Source organism: Lepidochelys kempii, chromosome 2 (assembly GCF_965140285.1).
Source record: "Lepidochelys kempii isolate rLepKem1 chromosome 2, rLepKem1.hap1, whole genome shotgun sequence".
Classification (NCBI taxonomy): Eukaryota; Metazoa; Chordata; order Testudines; family Cheloniidae; genus Lepidochelys; species Lepidochelys kempii.
Window position 1 is genome coordinate 6,337,412 of NC_136381.1, and position 20,626 is coordinate 6,358,037.

Below are 20,626 nucleotides of genomic sequence, written 5' to 3' on the forward strand. Positions count from 1 at the left end.
TGATCTGGCTATCTATATATCTGCACTCATGGTTGTGCTATCAGGCCCCGATCCTCAAAGGTACAGAGGTGCCTAACCCGCATTGAAATCACTGAAATCAGTGGGAGTTAGTGCTTCAATATCATTGCAGATCAGGGCCTAAGCACCAACGTGTGTGGTATGCGGGTGAGGTCATTACTGTGAGAAAGTTGACATTTGCCAACAATATTGACACAATAATCACAGTTATTTCCTGTTCTAAGTATAGGGGAAAAACCGGTTGTATCTCAGATATCATTGTATGGTGACTGTTGACTTGTTAATGAGAACTACTGTAGGTTAGGGATTGTTTTGGGCTCATTATAGTGTCACATAGCTTTCTCTCCTACAGCAAACCATACTTCTTGCCTCTGCTATAAGAGAAACAGAATACACTGGCTATACCAGTTCCCCTCCAGGGCACAAACACAAAGATCTCCAGTGCAGTTACTTGTCTTGATGGTCTCCAGAATTACCTTCCAACACAGCTCCCAAGCCCAGAGTGTAAGCGGCTGGCTAAATGTGACACAGTTCCCTGAGGTATTTCAGGGTTCTCAATGGGTGTGTTTCAAAAGGAGAATGAAATTGGCAAAATCGTTTAACACAGAGAACGTTTAAAATCACTGCACGCACACATGCACACATGGAAACGAAAGAGGATAAAAGAAGAGAAGGGGGGGAACAACAAAGAACATCAGAAAAAAAGGGTGTTTTTCTTTGTCAGTTTTGTTTTCAAAGTATAACTTTCAGTATGATCAATAACCAGCTGGCATCTTTTAAATACGGACTTTCGGGTGCTTTTTGCTCAGAGAGAGAGAACGTGAGACAATAACTCTCTCCTCTGCTAATCCAATCAATGACTTATCTGAACATTCACTTTCAAGTATAGTTATCTGGCTACAGACTCTTGTTCGGGGTTAAAGTATTTTCTCTAGTTCTTTCTTTGGAGAGGAGGCAATAAAGCACCCCCTTTTAGCAGCAGCAGTGTGAGGCAGTACACTGAAGGTTGCTCCCCAGGTCCCTCTTTTCCAGCCAGCAATAAGGGATGGTGCACTTGCAGTCTTTCCCTCTGTTATACAGGTATCAAGCCACTGATGTCAACAATTTACACTGGCATGAGAGAAGAATCAGGGGCCTGATCCTCAGCTGTCACTTATCAGCCTAGCTCTCAATAACAATATTTTTAAAGAAACGCACTGACTCCCCACCCAGAGGAATTATCCTCCAGCAGACACCGTGACTGGAGGTTTTAACATCCCTGCTCTTTGCCTCTCTTCTCTGCCACCTCTCTTCCCAAAGTAAAGCCAGAAAAAAGGTGCTTATGAAAATAATCAACAGGGCTGTCTAACTGGAAAGACTGTCCTTGCAGGCAGGTTGCCAGAGAACGTCTCACCTCATTTCACCGATGACCTATTCCATTTGGGAGCCTCAATAGCTTGAATCAAAAAGTCATTTTTAAAAAAATCCTTTTATTCCTTGGTGAGGATTAAAAGCCCTCCATTGCACCCGTGTGAGTCAGGCGTAACGCCATTAGCCGCTGACTGCAGCTGAGTTACAAGAGTAGAATCTGTATTCTCGCTGTATATTTCACCACTGCAACGACACTGGCATTTAAGGCATCTTCAGGCCCAAGAATCCTGTAAAATCCTTTGATTTGGAAGGGAGCTAACTGCACGGTGAATCAATGGTAAAGATCATGGAACTTGCACCAATTCCACTGAAATTAACACTTAGTGATCATGGCACCTGGTACCTGCTTACTGGTATACAATGAACGACAAGCTGATGGTTTGGAGAGAAAAGGTGGGTGAAGGAATATCTTTTACTGGACAACCTTCTGCTGGGGAGAGAGACAGATCTGAAGAAGAGCTCTGTGTGGCCCGAAAGCTTGTCTCTCTCACCAACAGACGTTGGTCCAATAAAAGATATTCCCTCACTCACCTTGTCTCTCTAATATTCTGGGACTGACATGGCTACAGGAACACTGCTAAGATGATGGTTTAACAGCCTTCAAGATTAATGTCCTTCCCTGACAGAATAAGGACAGCAGCACCTCTCTGCCCACATTGCTCTGTGTCTCTGACTTCTGGGGAGTGGGGCGGGGGTGGGGGGTGGGGAGTGTGCCTGGCGTGCTCACGCTCCATGGCCCATGGACTTGTTGGCCTCGCTGGTCTTCAGTACTACAACCAGGAGTAAAAGTCAAGACTCTTGACTCTTACAATAGTGCCTAATCCACTAGATCCCAGTGGATCTCAGGCAATGACCATCATTTATGAGCCCTGATTTATCCACCTCTACAATGGATATGTTAATGTGGCATCTACTTAATTCCCAGGGCTGCAGATATAGTCAATCCTGTACCTTTCCCACCCACCCCTTGTGAATCCAATTGCCTCCTCTCTCAAGTTTTTACAATAGGCTCATCACTGTGGTATTTAGGCACCAACACTCTCACCCCCTTGCTGCAAGCGACATTTTCAAAACTACAATGGCACCTCGGATGGTAAATCAGAGACCATCAGCCGACAGCAATGCAGGAATGGAGGTGGGCGTTTGTGCTCCTCACTGGAAGTACTGGAAGGATAGGGGGCAGACAGTCTGTACGTGAAGGGCACAGGTAGGGCTGCAGGGTTTGGTGTGTTTACATTATCAGAGGCGCTGCGTTGCACTGCTTTACTTCTGACCTGGTTTTAGACAGACTCTCTGGGGACTGTGGGCCGTTTTCTGGCCCCTTCCTCAAGTTTGAGAGGTAGCACAGGCTGCATGTCTGGCCCGGATGCTGCCTTACGTGTGTGAACTAACTCATCACAAGGGAAAAAATGGCCCAACTGAAGCCAGTGGGACAAATCTGATTGTCTTCAGCGGAAGCAGGGGTTGGTTCTAAGCCAGCCAAGCGGTGGCATGGTATTTAGGGCTCTGTCTGGCAGCCCACAGCGATACCCCCTGAAATCAAGTGAGTAAGGGCTGTGGGAGCTGGCTCCCAAAGAAATCGAAATACCTTTCAAAACAAAACCAGGGGGAACTGCAGTGTAAACAGCCTCTGGGATACCAGTCTCGCTCTATCATTCTCTCTGCCTCTCTCTCTCCAACATGGCATCTGCCCAGCCCGACACATATATGCACTCAGAAACCCAGCAGGGCCCATTTCTGTGAGGCCCTGAGCACCCTCATTTTGGCAGGCATTGAGGGTGCTCAGCACTCTACAGGATGCATCCTCCTTGCCTTTATTCCCCCTGCACGTCTCCCCAGCTTGCACCACGCGCCACACACTCACGTCCTTCTCCTAGCCAGCTGGTGTCGCAGGGAGTTAGCACTAAGCGAGGCTCTTCCTAATCTTTGCTGGGATACGTCAGCCTGGGCCTGAACGTCTGACCCCCGGGCATGCTAACACAATGCTGCGTCTCACATCTTTTGTCTCAGCTGCACCCAGCGGCAGAGCAAAAAGATGATGCTTCTGTTGTTGTTTCAAATCGGTCTTTTTCTGCATGTGGGTTTTTTTTCCAGTCCGTCTTTCCGCTCTCTGTCTGGTTATTGATCATGGCATTTTTTATTTTCATTCTTTGCTTAGATGTATTGATAAGGCATACCCTGCCCGTTCCTTCAGTTTCTTATCTGTTATCCCATCTTTGGATACAAGTTTGTTAAAAACCAGAATGCCAATAACCATGTTCACCTGTTGAAAGAAAAATAACAGGTTTGTTTTTAAACAGCTCAGGACGGACTCAATAACACAAAAACGTTTGGTAAGGTTGGCACATGAACATCTACTCCAGCTGACCAGTAGTCATCCCCTTACCATACCCTCTTTCACCCCCCACCAGGCCAGTGGGTTTAGCAATACCCGGTGTAGCTGCTAGCAGATCTGAGAGGTCACTGTGACTCAGGACAAGATTGCAAAGCGGTCAGATCATTGCACGAGCATTTGAAGCCTAATGGGCTTTGCGTGATGAACGCTCAGAGTCTAGAAATGAAAACACAGGCAGCCAAATTAGCAGGGCAGTTCTGGGGACTGCACAAAGAAAAAGGCAAATGGAGAAAAGGGGCTGGGTTTCAGGGGCTTTTCAGAGTCACCGACACAAGCTAAAGGAGCTGCTGCAGCAATGGCAAGGTGAGACCATGCAGTGCTGAGAGTCTGCCATTCTCACCGCCCTGTGGTTCTGCTCAAACGAACTCCGAGACGTGGCGACAGCAGCCACATTCAGGGCAAGGGGGCATGGCAATGATATAGCTACCTTAGCCTTGCGTTGGCTTTGGGGGATGATGCAGTTGCCAAGGGTGGAGCCTGTGCTAGCCATCTGTTTCCAAGAGGTGTTAGAGCAGCGGTTCTCAACCTGCGGCCCAATCAGCACAGAGCTGTGGCCCATGGGACATCCTCAGGGCCATACAGGCAGTATTGGACCCGACCCACAATGGTAAATAGGTTGAGAACCACTGTCTTAGAGGATGAGTCCTGCCTTGAGTGCAGGGAATGGACCTATTGAGGTCTCTTCCCCTCCTACACATCTATGAGAAGGAAACACATGGTCATTTGGCATGATTGGTCAGGCTCAGAACAGAACTCTGCTGACCACACTCAGAGCTGTGGACATACACCATTGTGGTGCGTGTGTTTCCACTTCTCTTTCATCTGGAGAGTTCAGACCACTTATAAAAGCATGAATGAATGTGTGTGCTGATCAGACATATGGGGAAACCGTGACTGAAGCAACAAGGACCTCCTGGAGTTCAGATCTCACAAGGTGAAGCCAACTCCCTTCGCGGTCCTGAATGCACAGCAGGACTCACTGCTGCAAGCTGCATTTCTGCAAACACCACTGGGCTTTCAGCAAGCGGTACGGAGATGTGAATGTGCCATCGTCACACAGGTATCACTCAGGTCACAAGAAAATGCATTAAGGGGACAGGAAAGGAGGCCGCAACCATGGTGGAAAAATGACACGATCCAGATTTTGTTGCCATGGTGTCCTAATACTATTCTGCAGCTCCCCACATGCTCAGCTTAGAAATCCCACACATGGGGCTTTTCAGGAATGGAGGGCCGAATCCAGAAGAGATGTGCAAGGGGGGCTAGTTGCACATTGGCATGCGAGGGGGAGTCTAAGTGATTAAGGCTAGTGGCGTCTGAGGGGACAGCTACACTTCAGTCTGCAGGTGAGATTGCAGCTCCCTTGAATAACAACAGCAGTGAGGTCACGGCAGCATGGGCGGCAGCTACCTGCGTATGTACCAAGCCCTGGGCTAAATCAAAGCTAGCTCAGGTATATCTCCGTGTGCTGCAATCACACCTCCTGACTGCAATGGAGACATACCCTGAGCGCATGTCTAGAGGGAGACTATGCTGGTGTACAGAGCACACTGCGGGGCAGGAAAAAGATGTACGTCACATGGCCTAACCCACCCTACAGTCTCCTTTAGACATTCTGAGATTTAGAATCACCTCTGCATTTGACCCACTGGCTTCAGCAGGAGCAAGACGAAGCTCACTGATGGGACCTCACGGCTGGGAATGAACCAAGAAGCTCCGAGGGGCGCTTTGAAAATGTCGCCTGCATACTCCCACCCTCCTACTCTAGCCAATGGAATTGCTCAGCACCAGGCAGTCTCCAGCTCTGGATTTATTTCCTAGAGACCCTGCTAGTGGCACAGAAGGCCAAATGAGGCCTTTGGGGCTTTCTAGGGTAGACAATATAGGGTCATTCAAAAACAGTCCTAAAAGCCGACTGCCTCAGGCCAGTTTCCACCTAAAGGCATCAAATCCACAGGCTAAAAGAAAATCCTTCAGGGTTTTCAGCTAAAAGGAGTAGAAGGGAGAAAAGTCCGTTTGGCCTGAATCCACTTGCCTAAATCCATTAATCTGTAAAGAAAAGAGAGGGCTGTTTTCATTGATTTCCAGTTGATCCAATAGCACCGTCCAATGATGTGAGCTAACAGTCCATTAAATAAAAGCCTGGTTTGGTTACTCAGGCAAGCAGTCCCATCCATGCCAGCTGGTCTGCTCGTGTCAGTACAGGAGGCAGAATCTGGAGTGGTCGGACCTGATTCTCTCCTGCCTGGAGCCTTGCATGTAAATGACACAGGCAACCTTGTCCTTGCATTCTGCCATGGCAGCCCCTGACAGTCGCATGGCACAGGTGTAAATGACAGCACCGGGGGCACGGAAGAGCAGAATCAGGAGTTTCTTTTTCTGAGTTAGGAAACTACCAAAAAGCCAAGAAAAAGTCGACCAGAGGTGAGTTAGCTGCATCCCAAGAACCTAAACCACACTGGAACTGTGCTACCAAACGTTGCTAAGAATGGGAAATTACATTTGGGCCTGGATCTTGTTTGGCTAGTATCCACCATGAGCTAGTTTAAATGATCATAGAATCATATCATAGAATATCAGGGTTGGAAGGGACCTCTGGAGGTCATCTAGTCCAACCCCCTGCTCAAAGCAGGACCCATCCCCAACTAAATCATCCCAGCCAGGGCTTTGTCAAGCCTGACCTTAAAAACCTCAAAGGAAGGAGATTCCACCACCTCCCTAGGTAAATGATGGGGGAAGCCCAAGCCCTGATACAGCTACAGCTTTGGCTCTAGTGCAGCAAGCAGGGACCAGTCAGTATAAGAACGTGGGTGAACCACAGTCTGATCTCTTTTGCTATCGGTTATTTACTTTTCCTCCCCTTGAGGAAACTGCTGCTGGGGTTGGATCAGCTGCTGGGTCACCTGATTCTGTTCCACAGATATTAATAAAATCCAAAACCACTGGGTGCGACTGGCCGTGAGAAAACTCTGATGACCCAGAGCCACTCTGAGCAGTACAGCCAAAGATCACTGCAGGAAATCGATCGCTGGTTGAGCACAGCACTGTGGGTGTGTTCCGCTTGATGTACCTACTTGGTCTGCTAGCGTGTGTCCCCAGCATGTCAATAGGTGCGAACTGCCTGACAAGTGTAAGGAGTGTATTCTGCCTGAAACACAGCTGGTATATTCAGAGCTTTCTCCCTGCTGGCAGTTGGTAACACAGCAGCATAACAGGTACACTTCTCCTGGAAGTCGATGGAACTTTTAGCTGCAACTCAAAGGCTCGTATGCAATCCCATGGTAAATCATTTCTAATCAATCGTCTCCAGAAACATCCATGTTATGTAGTGTAACTCAGTAATTGAATCAATAAAAGATATTTCAGCAAATAAAAATCATAACCGTGTTTCTTCGCAAACACGCATTGGAGTATGGCAGTGGCCTGCTTACAAAGACATCCACTCTTAATTACATGCCTCATAACTTCCCCTCTTTATCTCTGGGATGATGTCTAGAAATGAATGAGCAAGTCTGAGATCCAGCCATTGAGATAACCAGAGGAAAGAAGCTGATGATTATTCTTTGTCTCATGTTAGCCAAGCTCTGAGTGTCTGCATGCAGAAATCCACTACCACAAACCACACTTCCATGCAAGGAAGTATCATCCTAGGGTTCACCTCAGATCAGGTGAGTGAAACCGACTAACATACTGAATTTAGCTTTGGGAGCTTGGCAGGATTTTAGGCTCAGGGTCATGTCATGCCTTTGTTCTTCCATTGCTGATGTCAACGAGAGATGCACATGCTGCTGGAGATGACCCTAAGAATAGCAATGGCTATAAAGACATTTTCAAGCCTAAATATAGAGTTTGATCAAAAGAAGCAGGACAAAGGAGGGATGGTCTTGTTGTCAAAGCGCAGACCTGCAACTCAGATGATTGTGGTTCAACTCCTGGTTTGGCTACAGACTGCCTGTGTGACCCTGAGCAGGTCACTTACTCTCTCTGAGCCTCAGCTTTCCATTTATAAAATAGGGAGAATACTGCTTCCTCTTTCTCCCACCCTTTTTCTGTCTATTTAGACTGTAAGTTCCTTGAGGCAGAGACTGTCTCTCACTATGAGTGTACAGTACAATGGGTTCCTGGCTGGGGCTTCTTGGTGCTACTTTAACACCAATAGTGATAATCGGTACGTCCACATGGGGGTACAAAACCCACGGCTGGCCCAGGACAGCTGACTGGAGCTCATGGGGTTTGGGCTCTGGGGCTGAAAAATCGCTGTGTAGAAATTCAGGCTTGGGTTGAAACCCGAGATTTGGGACCCTGCGAGGATCCAGCCCGAGCCCGGCCGTCTACACCGCACTTTTTAGCCACACTGCCTGAGCCTAATGAGCAGAATTCAACTGACTTGGGTCATTTAATTTTCCTGATATCTGCTGGGAGAGCAATACAGCGGTGCATAGACAATCCAGGAAGTTTTTGGAAAGCGTAGGGGACAATTTCCTGGCGCAAGTGCTAGAGGAGCCAACTAGGGGGGGGCGCTTTTCTTGACCTGCTGCTCACAAACCGGGTAGAATTAGTGGGGGAAGCAAAAGTGGATGGGAATCTGGGAGGCAGTGACCATGAGTTGGTTGAGTTCAGGATCCTGACGCAGGGAAGAAAGGTAAGCAGCAGGATACGGACCATGGACTTCAGGAAAGCAGACTTCGACTCCCTCAGGGAACGGATGGCCAGGATCCCCTGGGGGACTAACTTGAAGGGGAAAGGAGTCCAGGAGAGCTGGCTGTATTTCAAGGAATCCCTGTTGAGGTTACAGGGACAAACCATCCCGATGAGTCGAAAGAATAGTAAATTTGGCAGGCGACCAGCTTGGCTTAATGGTGAAATCCTAGCGGATCTTAAACATAAAAAAGAAGCTTACAAGAAGTGGAAGGTTGGACATATGACCAGGGAAGAGTATAAAAATATTGCTCGGGCATGTAGGAATGTTATCAGGAGGGCCAAATCGCACCTGGAGCTGCAGCTAGCCAGAGATGTCAAGAGTAACAAGAAGGGTTTCTTCAGGTATGTTGGCAACAAGAAGAAAGCCAAGGAATGTGTGGGCCCCTTACTGAATGAGGGAGGCAACCTAGTGACAGAGGATGTGGAAAAAGCTAATGTACTCAATGCTTTTTTTGCCTCTGTTTTCACTAACAAGGTCAGCTCCCAGACTGCTGCGCTGGGCATCACAAAATGCGGAAGAGATGGCCAGCCCTCTGTGGAGATAGAGGCAGTTAGGGACTATTTAGAAAAGCTGGACGTGCACAAGTCCATGGGGCCGGACGAGTTGCATCCGAGAGTGCTGAAGGAATTGGCGGCTGTGACTGCAGAGCCACTGGCCATTATCTTCGAAAACTCGTGGCGAACCGGGGAAGTCCCGGATGACTGGAAAAAGGCTAATGTAATGCCAATCTTTAAAAAAGGGAAGAAGGAAGATCCTGGGAACTACAGGCCAGTCAGCCTCACCTCAGTCCCTGGAAAAATCATGGAGCAGGTCCTCAAAGAATCAATCCTGAAGCACTTGCATGAGAGGAAAGTGATCAGGAACAGCCAGCATGGATTCACCAAGGGAAGGTCATGCCTGACTAATCTAATCACCTTTTATGATGAGATTACTGGTTCTGTGGATGAAGGGAAAGCAGTGGATGTATTGTTTCTTGACTTTAGCAAAGCTTTTGACACGGTCTCCCATAGTATTCTTGTCAGCAAGTTAAGGAAGTATGGGCTGGATGAATGCACTATAAGGTGGGTAGAAAGCTGGCTAGATTGTCGGGCTCAACGGGTAGTGATCAATGGCTCCATGTCTAGTTGGCAGCCGGTATCAAGTGGAGTGCCCCAAGGGTCGGTCCTGGGGCCAGTTTTATTCAATATCTTCATAAATGATCTGGAGGATGGTGTGGATTGCACTCTCAGCAAATTTGCGGATGATACTAAACTGGGAGGAGTGGTAGATACGCTGGAGGGGAGGGATAGGATACAGAAGGACCTAGACCAATTGGAAGATTGGGCCAAAAGGAATCTGATGAGGTTCAATAAGGATAAGTGCAGGGTCCTGCACTTAGGACGGAAGAACCCAATGCACAGCTACAGACTAGGGACCGAATGGCTAAGCAGCAGTTCTGCGGAAAAGGACCTAGGGGTGACAGTGGATGAGAAGCTGGATATGAGTCAGCAGTGTGCCCTTGTTGCCAAGAAGGCCAATGGCATTTTGGGATGTATAAGTAGGGGCATAGCGAGCAGATCGAGGGACGTGATCGTTCCCCTCTATTCGACATTGGTGAGGCCTCATCTGGAGTACTGTGTCCAGTTTTGGGCCCCACACTTCAAGAAGGATGTGGATAAATTGGAGAGAGTCCAGCGAAGGGCAACAAAAATGATTAGGGGACTGGAACACATGAGTTATGAGGAGAGGCTGAGGGAGCTGGGATTGTTTAGTCTGCAGAATAGAAGAATGAGGGGGGATTTGATAGCTGCTTTCAACTACCTGAAAGGGGGTTCCAAAGAGGATGGCTCTAGACTGTTCTCAATGGTAGCAGATGACAGAACGAGGAGTAATGGTCTCAAGTTGCAGTGGGGAAGGTTTAGATTGGATATTAGGAAAAACTTTTTCACTAAGAGGGTGGTGAAACACTGGAATGCGTTACCTAGGGAGGTGGTAGAATCTCCTTCCTTAGAGGTTTTTAAGGTCAGGCTTGACAAAGCCCTGGCTGGGATGATTTAACTGGGAATTGGTCCTGCTTTGAGCAGGGGGTTGGACTAGATGACCTTCTGGGGTCCCTTCCAACCCTGATATTCTATGATTCTATGATTTCTGTCTCTGTAGACATACACAAAAAGAGAAACCACCTTGCGGGGCCGGAAAAGAATAAACAAGGAGAAAGGGAATGTGAACTAATGGAAGATCTACACAGCCAGAGAGAAGCCTGGAGTAATGGTGATACCTGTATTGTGAGCTCTCAGGAGCATTGCAATATTTAGTGTTGTTCTTAAAGCCTCATCTCATGGAGTCATGTGATCACATGAGAACAGCAGCTTTGACTTGCAAGAAAGTAAATTTCTAGCTGTCATGACTGCAGGGGAAAAGACTGAAACCGTGAACCCTAAAGGCTCAAAAACTCCAAGGCAAATAAAAAGAACCTGACTTCTTGTTTCTACAAGAGACTCTCATGATTTCTGAATGCTTTGGATTGGCAGTGCTGAGGTAAACCAAACAGGGGTTTCTCTACATCATCTGGACAGTGAGGAGGCTGAATTTACAGGCCTGGCTCTTTAAAATTCCTGCTGCCCAGCAGAGAGAATGCATTGAATGCACTGAGCTCAAGAAGACACTCCCTTTCTGGAGGCCGATAAGGACAGGACTGTAGGTGGTTGGAAAGGGAGAATAATAAAAGAGATGTACGGGGAAAAAGTACTATGCTTCTGTTTTCAAGTCAAATAGAATCCCATTCTAAGAAAAACTGGAGGATTAAGTTCCCTTCCTCCCTAGTGTCTTGTTCATCAACACAGCAAAAGCAAATTGGCTGGAGGACTGACAATGACTCCAGTTTCTCTGGATATTCCAAAAGTCACTTCCTACCCACCAGGGATGTGTATCAAGTATGTGTAAGTGTATAAACTTATCTTGGCCACCAAACCATATTAAAAATATGGTACAAGGGCAAGTGATTGGCTAATCTGAAAGCACTTCTTCTTCTTGTTCTTCTTCCCTGTATCCCATCAATTGGCATCAGGTCACTGTGCAAGCATCTGCCATCTTCATCTGCCCATGGAAGTATTAAGGTCCACCTGCTTGCCATCTTCTTTGATGGAATCATCCATCACTTCCTCAGCTTTCCTTGGGGCTTCTTTCCTGCCACTCACTCCTGCCATGTTATCTTCACCAGGTCCCCTTCATTTGTCCTTGGCATGTGTCCAAATCCACAAAGTCACTGAACTGACACTGTATCATACTATTATTAATTAGGATTGACTATAAGAATAATTTGCTCTACAATAAAAATGACCCCAACTGCAACATTACTAAGTAAAGCCCAACTGATCCTACAACCAATGAGGCATATTGTGCTGGCTAGTGTGTATATCGGTGTACCACTGCCCTCTATTGAATGTAATCTGAACTGCTTGTGTGCCATAGGCCCTATACTGCTAGCAACTAAAAGAGAGTCAAATTTCCTTTTGCCTAGCTGTTAGAAGCCTATTCTAGAGCAGGATACCCTGAGTTCTATTTCCTCCATCATTATGAAATTACATAGGGCCAGGGCACGACGCACAGTGATGTCCTAGCAGGCCACAGCTTTGTCATATTTACTCCTGTCTACATGGGATTGTCACGTATGCCCATGCAGTGAAAAAAAGCAAAAGCTTGATTTGTAAAGGAACATCAAACATTGCTAAAATCTCAATTCCCAGAGATTCTCCAGCACCCAGAGGGCCTTTGCAGCCCCTTTGCCTGAAAGCAGGCAAAGTAACTGGAAAGTAACCACAAATTCTCTTTATGAGCATGGTTTAATTTAGTTTAATGTAGCAGTGGATCTCCCCTATCCATGCACTCTGGATCATACTATGAGCTGAAAGCAAAGGGGGCTTGCCTAATGAGCTGCACAGGACCTGTTCAGCACTGTCTGACCACTGATTTCAAGAGCTTCATTTAGCCTCTGAAAAAGAAAATCCCCTGCATGCACTTCCAGTATGGAAGAGTGATCACATACACACTGGCTATACTGACTTAGCTTGGTCCGATCTCAATGGGGAATGGCAATTTTTAAAAGAGGTTGGCAGGATTTCCCACCACTGCCCTGCGATTCCATCCAGTTCGGGCCACAACATGGCAGCTTTAACCAGCTTGGTTCTAAAAGGGGGCTCAGAGTTGATATGTTACATTTCAGAGCCAAATTGGTCAGCTGGTGCAAGTGGCATGCTTAGGTGCTAGTGAAATCAGCACATTTCTGGCCTCTGATGTTTTTGTTTTTTCCTACAGGGTTGTTTCTCCTGAAGGGGAGATAAAAAGGAATGCAGGGGGGAAGGGAGTGAGGAAGGCACAAGGGAAAAAAGAAAACTCTCAGGTGAGAGTAAATACCAAAACGACTGCAGCCGCTGGTCCCACGAAGGCGTAGAGAAGGCCTCCTTCTAATGACAGCCAGCAGCTGGAAAACAAGGAGAGAGAAAAGAAGTTACCCAAGCGGCATTGTCACCCCAATGGCCAGCATCGCTGCAAAGGGGGCTTAGGCCTGAGAAAATCACAGCATGTCCCAATAATACCATACACAGAAGTTCTCCCTTGAGGCTCTTTGTTTGCTTTGTGCATTACACTTATCATGGATGGTATAACGCCACAGACTGGGCAGTACCAGTGCTGGACATATAACTGTTTTTGGGGTTTTTTTCGGTTCACTGGCAACTCTGAAAAGTCTGAAAAAAATTCGTTTCAAGTTGACCTGAAAATGAAATTTTTGGCCAATCAATAAGTCTAAGAAAATGCGTTTGGGACAGAACCGATGTTTTGTTTGACCCAGAATGTGACGCCTGAAGTTCTTTAATTTTTAAAAAGAAAATTTTGAAACAAAACGTCATTTTGAATTGAAAAATGGAAATGACTCATTGAAAAAAAATGTCAAAATGAAACATTCTGACATTTTCAGAGTCTTCGTTCTTCCCAATGCGAACAAGTCAGCAAAGCTGACAGGAATTGCTAAACATTTCAGTGTTGTTGAATCTGCAATTTTCACAGAAAAATCGTTTCAGCCAGCAAACGGCGCCCAGCCCTAGTCAGTGTCATATGTTTATGTACAGTCAGTTTAATTTCCAGCTTCTCAGGGACTAGCACAAAGTAATCTAAGCTCTGTGGATTTGTCTGCAAAAAGGTGTTTGTTGAAAAATGCTTGTACTGAAGTAAAAGAAAATCCATGCTGATTCATCCCACATTCTGCAAAACCCATTTCAATATTTACAAAACCCCATGGGCCAGATTTTGCCATTGTTCTACTCAGTCGGGCGGGAGAGCAAAAAGGAGAAAACTGCCTTCACCTCACTTCCTTGCCAAAATAAGATCTGCCTGGATCTTGGGTCCAGGATGGGCACACGGTGCATAGAATCATAGAATCATAGAATATCAGGGTTGGAAGGGACCCCAGAAGGTCATCTAGTCCAACCCCCTGCTCAAAGCAGGACCAATTCCCAGTTAAATCATCCCAGCCAGGGCTTTGTCAAGCCTGACCTTAAAAACCTCTAAGGAAGGAGATTCTACCACCTCCCTAGGTAACGCATTCCAGTGTTTCACCACCCTCTTAGTGAAAAAGTTTTTCCTAATATCCAATCTAAACCTTCCCCACTGCAACTTGAGACCATTACTCCTCGTTCTGTCATCTGCTACCATTGAGAACAGTCTAGAGCCATCCTCTTTGGAACCCCCTTTCAGGTAGTTGAAAGCAGCTATCAAATCCCCCCTCATTCTTCTCTTCTGCAGGCTAAACAATCCCAGCTCCCTCAGCCTCTCCTCATAACTCATGTGTTCCAGTCCCCTAATCATTTTTGTTGCCCTTCGCTGGACTCTCTCCAATTTATCCACATCCTTCTTGCAGCCCTTGATCTCCAGATATTCCTGCTATGAACAAGTTGGAGGAGGGAGGCAGAGCAGGTGGGGGGAGCCTTGGCAGTATCCCCATTATTGGTCTGTACAGAGACCAGCACAGTGAGGCCGGATGCTTGATTAGGGATCCTAGATGTTCCAATACTATAAGTAATAAACAAAACCTGGATTGGTGCAGGTACCAGAATTAAAGTTTCATGATTTCAAAATGTCTTTTTATTCTGAATCGGAATGGAACATTGACATTTGGAATTTCCCAGGAAAGAAAATTTACAGAAAAATTTCATTTCAGGTCCACCAAAATGTTTTGTTTCAATTTCGACTTGTTTTTATTTGACGTTATAATTTACAATATGACAAAATAAAATTTGCAATGAAAGATCAAAACTTCTGGAGCACTTCAACCGCATCAAAATGCTTCACTCCGATGGTTTTTTTAAATGAAATTTTGCTGAAATCGACGCATTCCCACAAAACATTTCTATTCCATCAAATCGGCATTTTCCGAGGGGGATGACTGGTCTGTCGGAAAATTTTCAACCAGCTCTAATAACAATGCTAAGGTCCAAAGGGGCAGAAAGTGGCTCTCCATCAAGGGCTGCAGTAACTGACTTCCTTCTTGCGTGCAAGAGAGGGCAGGGGAAGGACTGTGACCCAAGGACGCCGGAGTCCTCCTGCCTCCCAGAGCTATACTTCGGACGATGTCACCTACACCCTACGTTCTGCTCAATGCTGTGCCTAGAACTCAATAAAGCCCTACCTTTGGGACCTGGTTCCCAGTGCCATCTTTAAACAACGGGGAAAACAGTGATTGAACAGAGCAGCTTGGAGATGGAGGAACGCAGCGATCTGCTAACCCGCCGGCCTGAGCGGCAGACGAGGCAGAATGCCTTTGAGTGATGGAACTGACAGTATTCAGTCCCGCGCTGCAATTAGCTGTGAGGATTCAGACTGACAAGGGCTTTTGTTCCCTTCACATCCCTGGCAGCCCCTCTCCTCCCTTAGAATATCAGGATTTCTGAAGGGAAATTCACACATCACCAGGCATTGTCCTTCATCCTTTCTGACTGCCTGGACCACTGGATAACAGTGCCTAATTGAAGCGCTTTTGTGCAAAGCTGTCAGATGTGGTGGCTGATGGCAGAGATGTGGAGAGGGTGAGGCTGGCTTCTGCAGTGATTCCAGGCAGGAAACTCTGGAGAAGGTCGTTAGCCTAGTGCAGCGATTCTCAGCCTCTTCTGTATCAGGATCTTGGGACTCTATGAAGCCCATTAAATTAATGCAAATAGCTAACTTTTCCAGAACACTTTTCACAGAAGGATCCCAAAGTGCTTTACAGATAACGTACAGAGGGAATCTCTTCAATACCACTGAAATGCAGCCATATCTGGGGTAGAACAAGCCAGCATTTTAGCAGCGCACAGCAATGCCATGCAACTATTTAGGACAAGAAGTGAAAAATATCCTTTGGAGTTAGACGCTGTCAACCATTCATGAGTAGCAGTCAGACTGAGAGCAGCTGTTCCAGGCATTCCCCGAGACCACTTCATGATTTGTTATAAAAAGAAAAGGAGGACTTGTGGCACCTTAGAGACTAACCAATTTATTTGAGCATAAGCTTTCATGAGCTACAGCTCACTTCATCGGATGCAGTGAGCTGTAGCTCACGAAAGCTTATGCTCAAATAAATTGGTTAGTCTCTAAGGTGCCACAAGTACTCCTTTTCTTTTTGCGAATACAGACTAACACAGCTGTTACTCTGAAACCTGTCATGATTTGTTATGTGTCCGATCCTTTTCTGAATTCCCCAAGAGCCGAAGCAGGCCTCAAGTGGTGCTGCGACCTTGTGCTGGCCCCTTGTACAGAAGTGGATTCAACCTGCAAGTCATTTCCGGAGGCACAGCTTGTTGGCCAGAATGCAGTGGGTCTCATGCCAGCATCCCACAGCTGACGTGTTTATAACAGAAGGGGTGGAGATGGGAATCTGAGCTCTGCCACAGAGGTTAATGTGGAGTGCTCCCCACCTACATTATGGCTTCTTGGTCATTGGTGAACTGCACAGGCACGGAGGCCTGGTACCGTGACACTACATGGCATGAAGCAGGACATTTCTCAATGTCAGGCTCTTTCTCAGCACCAAGAGGAGCATTGGGACGCTAAGAAACTTGGGGGGGGTTCTCTCTGAGATACTTGGAAAAGTGTCCTTGAAGCCTGGCAATTGTACTTCTCTAAGCATCTGCATGCATGTGAACCCGCTGGTGAGAGTATAACTGGTCCTCCCTCAGTGCTGATCCACAGAAGCTACGTGTTGTTGCAGCCCACAGCTACCGAGTTTGGTTCTTTAGCTCACACTGTAGCAGCTCCTGCTTCTAGCTCTAGAGGTCCCCAGTTCAATCCCCACCCAGTGCATTGGCCAAGAGGGTGGCTGTCACACGTGCATTCAACAGAACACGATAAATGGTGGCGAGGCACACGGAGGGTTTATTGCACGTATGACACCTATGCGGTCCATTGAAAGGATGGCATATGGGTTTCCAGGTAACTGGAGCGGCTTCCGTCAAATGTTGTTAAAAGGCAAATTGGAAAGATTTCCTGCCCTTTAACATGGACATTGCAAAGCACTCCAAAAGCAGAGCAAAGAAGATGGTATTTTGGCACTGGGAAAGATGCGATCAAGAAGACAGCCAGTCAATGGGACTCAGAAACATAAGGACAAACTCTGAAGTTTTTATTCAGGACAAATTCCCCTTGATCTCTGGGATCTCAGGATGATCTCCTGGCTCTGTCCTGCCAGCTAAAAGAGCCCCTCCAAAATTATCTCGGGCCTTGCACTGTCACAGGAATATGTTTCTTACGTTGGTTCACAATATGAGGATGCGGAGGGGTCATGCATCGATTCAAAGTGCCAACGGGATGATGCAAACTTTGCAGCTCATTCCCACGGCACTCAGATGCAAGAATGTTGTCCTGTAAGACATTTACAAATAGAAGTCAGCACTAAGCCGCGCTAATCTTGTCTCCGCTGGATGTTACTTTTTTCCCTTCCCTTGCAGGCAAGATCAGAGGTAAAGCTGCTGCAGAATGAAGAGGTGAGCACCAAAGTCTATACTCAGCTAAACTGTGTCTGCCTTAACCACGCATCTCCGGGAGAAAACCAGGCTCCCTGACGCTAATGCACTTACTGTTAGGATCACAAAATCACAGGGGGTTCAAAGAAGCTTAGAGGGACACTGTCAAGTCTCTTACGGTTCATCATGTCAGCTCTTATACTCTTCCACTGTTATTCATTCTAAACTGGCATTTAGAAAAAAAACCAACAAAGGAAATGCATGGACAGGAAATTTCATGGCATCAGATTAAAGCTGTGATGGGCTGTCAGAACATGCACAATTTAAACCAACGGATGGCACTTCAGGGAGTGTGGCTAAAGGTGCTGTCCTTTTTCCATTCCTTCCAGATGGCACTGGCTCAAGACGAAACATCAGGCTGGCAAGACCAGAGATACTCACTGAAGATTCAGAACACGTAGCATTTCCAAATGCCTCTGCCATGGTATCTAGAGATGGGTCTGAACCAAAACCACCCATCTAGTCACCAGGTCCAAATCTTGCAGTTGAGTCACACATCTCTATAATGGGCATAAACCAAAACCCAAGGATCCAATCCCCCATGCTGCTCGGAGAAGTTCAGATCCAGATCTAAACACTGAGAATGGCTCTTCCCTTTAAACTGAGCTAAATCAAAACCCCAGATCTGAACAACCCCAGACCCTGGGGAAGTTTAGATCTGGATCCAAACTTTGACTCTCAAGCCCCACTCTGATTGTATCAACTGGATGAAAGGTAAAAGCAAAGGTCTCACCAACTGTGCTCATAAAGGGACTTGTGCATTTGTACAAGAATGGGGAGAATTAGCTTGAGGATTCAGACCACATTCTAGTACACTGTACGCTTCACGTCCTGACTCTAGCTGGTGTACTGCTGGTGTGCACACCGTCCCGTTCCACTCCAGAAGTGACAGCATTTCAGCAGTGGGCAAAAAAAGCCCACAGAGAGAGAGAGTTTGTAACGTGCTTTAATGTCATTTGGAGTGAAAGGCACCAATTTATCAATGGTTTAGTGCAGAGAACAGGAAGTTAGGAGACCTAGGTTCTGTCCCCAGCTCTGCCACTGACATCTGTGACCTTAGGTCAGTCACTTATCTCCTCTGCGTCTCTGTTTCCCTACCTGTACAATGGAGATGATAATACTTAGCCATTTCAGTGCTTTGAGAAAGGTGGTGAAAGGTGTCATGTATAAATGCAAGGTATTTGCCATTCATAATAATGATTATTAAATGCAAGGCCTAATTAATCACTAATTACGTCAGCCCAGCTCCGAGCAGCTTAGTGGAGACTGCAGCACCTGCTGGAACGGCTCTGCCCTTCTCACTGACTGCACCTGCTTTGCCACCTCATGCCCTGGCAATTCCAGTGGACTGACAGCAGCTGTTTAATGGTGCACTGCAGCACTACAAAAACATTGAAGTTGGATAATGGAAATTCCTGCTCTGTCAGAGTCAAAGGGAGGCAGCTGCAGGATAAATCCCTGGGAGGGTTTTACCAGGCTACAGGTCACTCTTAAAGGCAAGACATGCTTCCCAAGAGGGCAATTAACAAGGTGCTAAAATCCCGGGCCCTACAGGGACATGCACCAGTTTCCCCACCTCTTCCAGATCCAACCATGGATTGCATGCCCCTGCCTTCATTCAGCAGCTGTTTCTCAGAGCTCTGCTAGTCCTACGCTGCCCACAGGTTACAGTCCTCTCAATTACAGGGAGCTCCGGAAGGGTATTTCCTTTGCCAGGCTCTGGCCTGCCTCGTGAGACCCCGGGGTGGCTTCAGGGCAGGCTCTGAACACTTCAGCCACAGCCACTCTCCACTGAGCCAGGCACGCTTTGCTGGATGTGTTACAGCATTCAACAGCCACCAAGGGGTTGAACAAAGCCTCGAGCATGGGTTCAGGTGCAGCGTGTAGGGCGGACATGAGTCGCAGGACACAGTCGCTGTTCAGTTCTCCCTCTTGTAAACCAGCCAGAGCAGATGTTTGCGGGGAACGGGATCTTTCCAAATGATTTTTGTGTGTTTTCCTGAGTGACTCACTAACACAGCTGCAGTATGTATCACCACAGAGGCAGGATCAGAGCAGTGTGTGATGGCTGAACACACACACCCACACCCACACAATCAAGCCAAGCCATCCGTGCAGCAGCTTTGTAGAGCTACTATGTTTTTTTTAAAAACACCCTTCTTGGTAGGAAAGGGGGGATTGATGGTTTCCTCCTCCCACAGCCCTCTCCCCAGGAGCCTTGGCCATGATGTGCACCTCACGCAGGCGTGGTGAGTGCAGTTACCACCCAAGTCGGGCTCAGGGAGCGCTTTGCATCGTGCTGAGGAGTCTCCTCTAACTCAGACAGCAGGAGCTCAACCAAGGAGTGGCAGCAGGAAGGCAGCATTATAAATGGCTGACTGGGTGCTATTTCTGGGGCTGGCGGGGTACGTATCTCCTAAGCTGCGGTGTTAATGACACAGCACGCCAGGGTTGGTCCTGCTAAGAGTTTCCCATTGGATGAAGGCTGAGAGCCTCCGTGTGTGTGCATGAGCTCATTGCGTGCTCTGCACAGGCAAAGATGGCTTGCTCCTGAGTACAGCTACTCCCTCGGAGTACAGCAGAGGAACTCAGCTTTCACGGTCCACTGCTTCTTTTGCGCCTGACCCTGCTCCCCCTGAAGTCACTGGCCAAGCTCCTGTTCGCACCAAGAGGAACAGGACTGGGCCCTTTGACTGCATTGCTGAGGGTCAGTTCCAGGAGGCGTCTCTCCCCTCTGCACTCTGGATTGCAGCATTGCAATACACCCCAGTGGAGGTGTTTTGCTGTGACGAGTGCACTGGGCCAGTCGGCTCCATCTGGGAGTTGGGGATTTAGGCACATTGCTGCCTCCACCCCGAGCACCCAGAAGGGGAGGCAGGAATCAGCTGCCTCATGCCGCAGCGTATGCACGTTTACACTGCCCGCTTCTTTCAGTGGCATGTGACATACATACCCGCACAGCCCCCCTAGCTTGGGGATCAACAGCCGTGTAGGCTTTGGCGGGTAAAGACCTGCCTCCAGGGCATGGGGGAGTATGCAAGGGCATACCCCACCCAGCTCTCTGCACGCCCA

At 47.4% G+C, this 20,626-nt stretch overlaps 1 protein-coding gene across 3 annotated transcripts in view; it reads right to left on the bottom strand.

The window, feature by feature from the left end:
• ADGRB1 (adhesion G protein-coupled receptor B1) overlaps positions 1-20,626 on the bottom strand; it is a 385,515-nt gene that overhangs the window by 36,778 nt on the left and 328,111 nt on the right. For all 3 annotated transcript variants that reach the window (XM_073329982.2, XM_073329980.2, XM_078851413.1), the window contains 2 exons: positions 12,918-12,984; positions 3,606-3,691 (listed from right to left, as the gene is read on the bottom strand). In XM_073329982.2, coding sequence (XP_073186083.1) covers positions 3,606-3,691; positions 12,918-12,984 — 153 coding nt within the window. The remainder of the gene's footprint in view (positions 1-3,605; positions 3,692-12,917; positions 12,985-20,626) is intronic.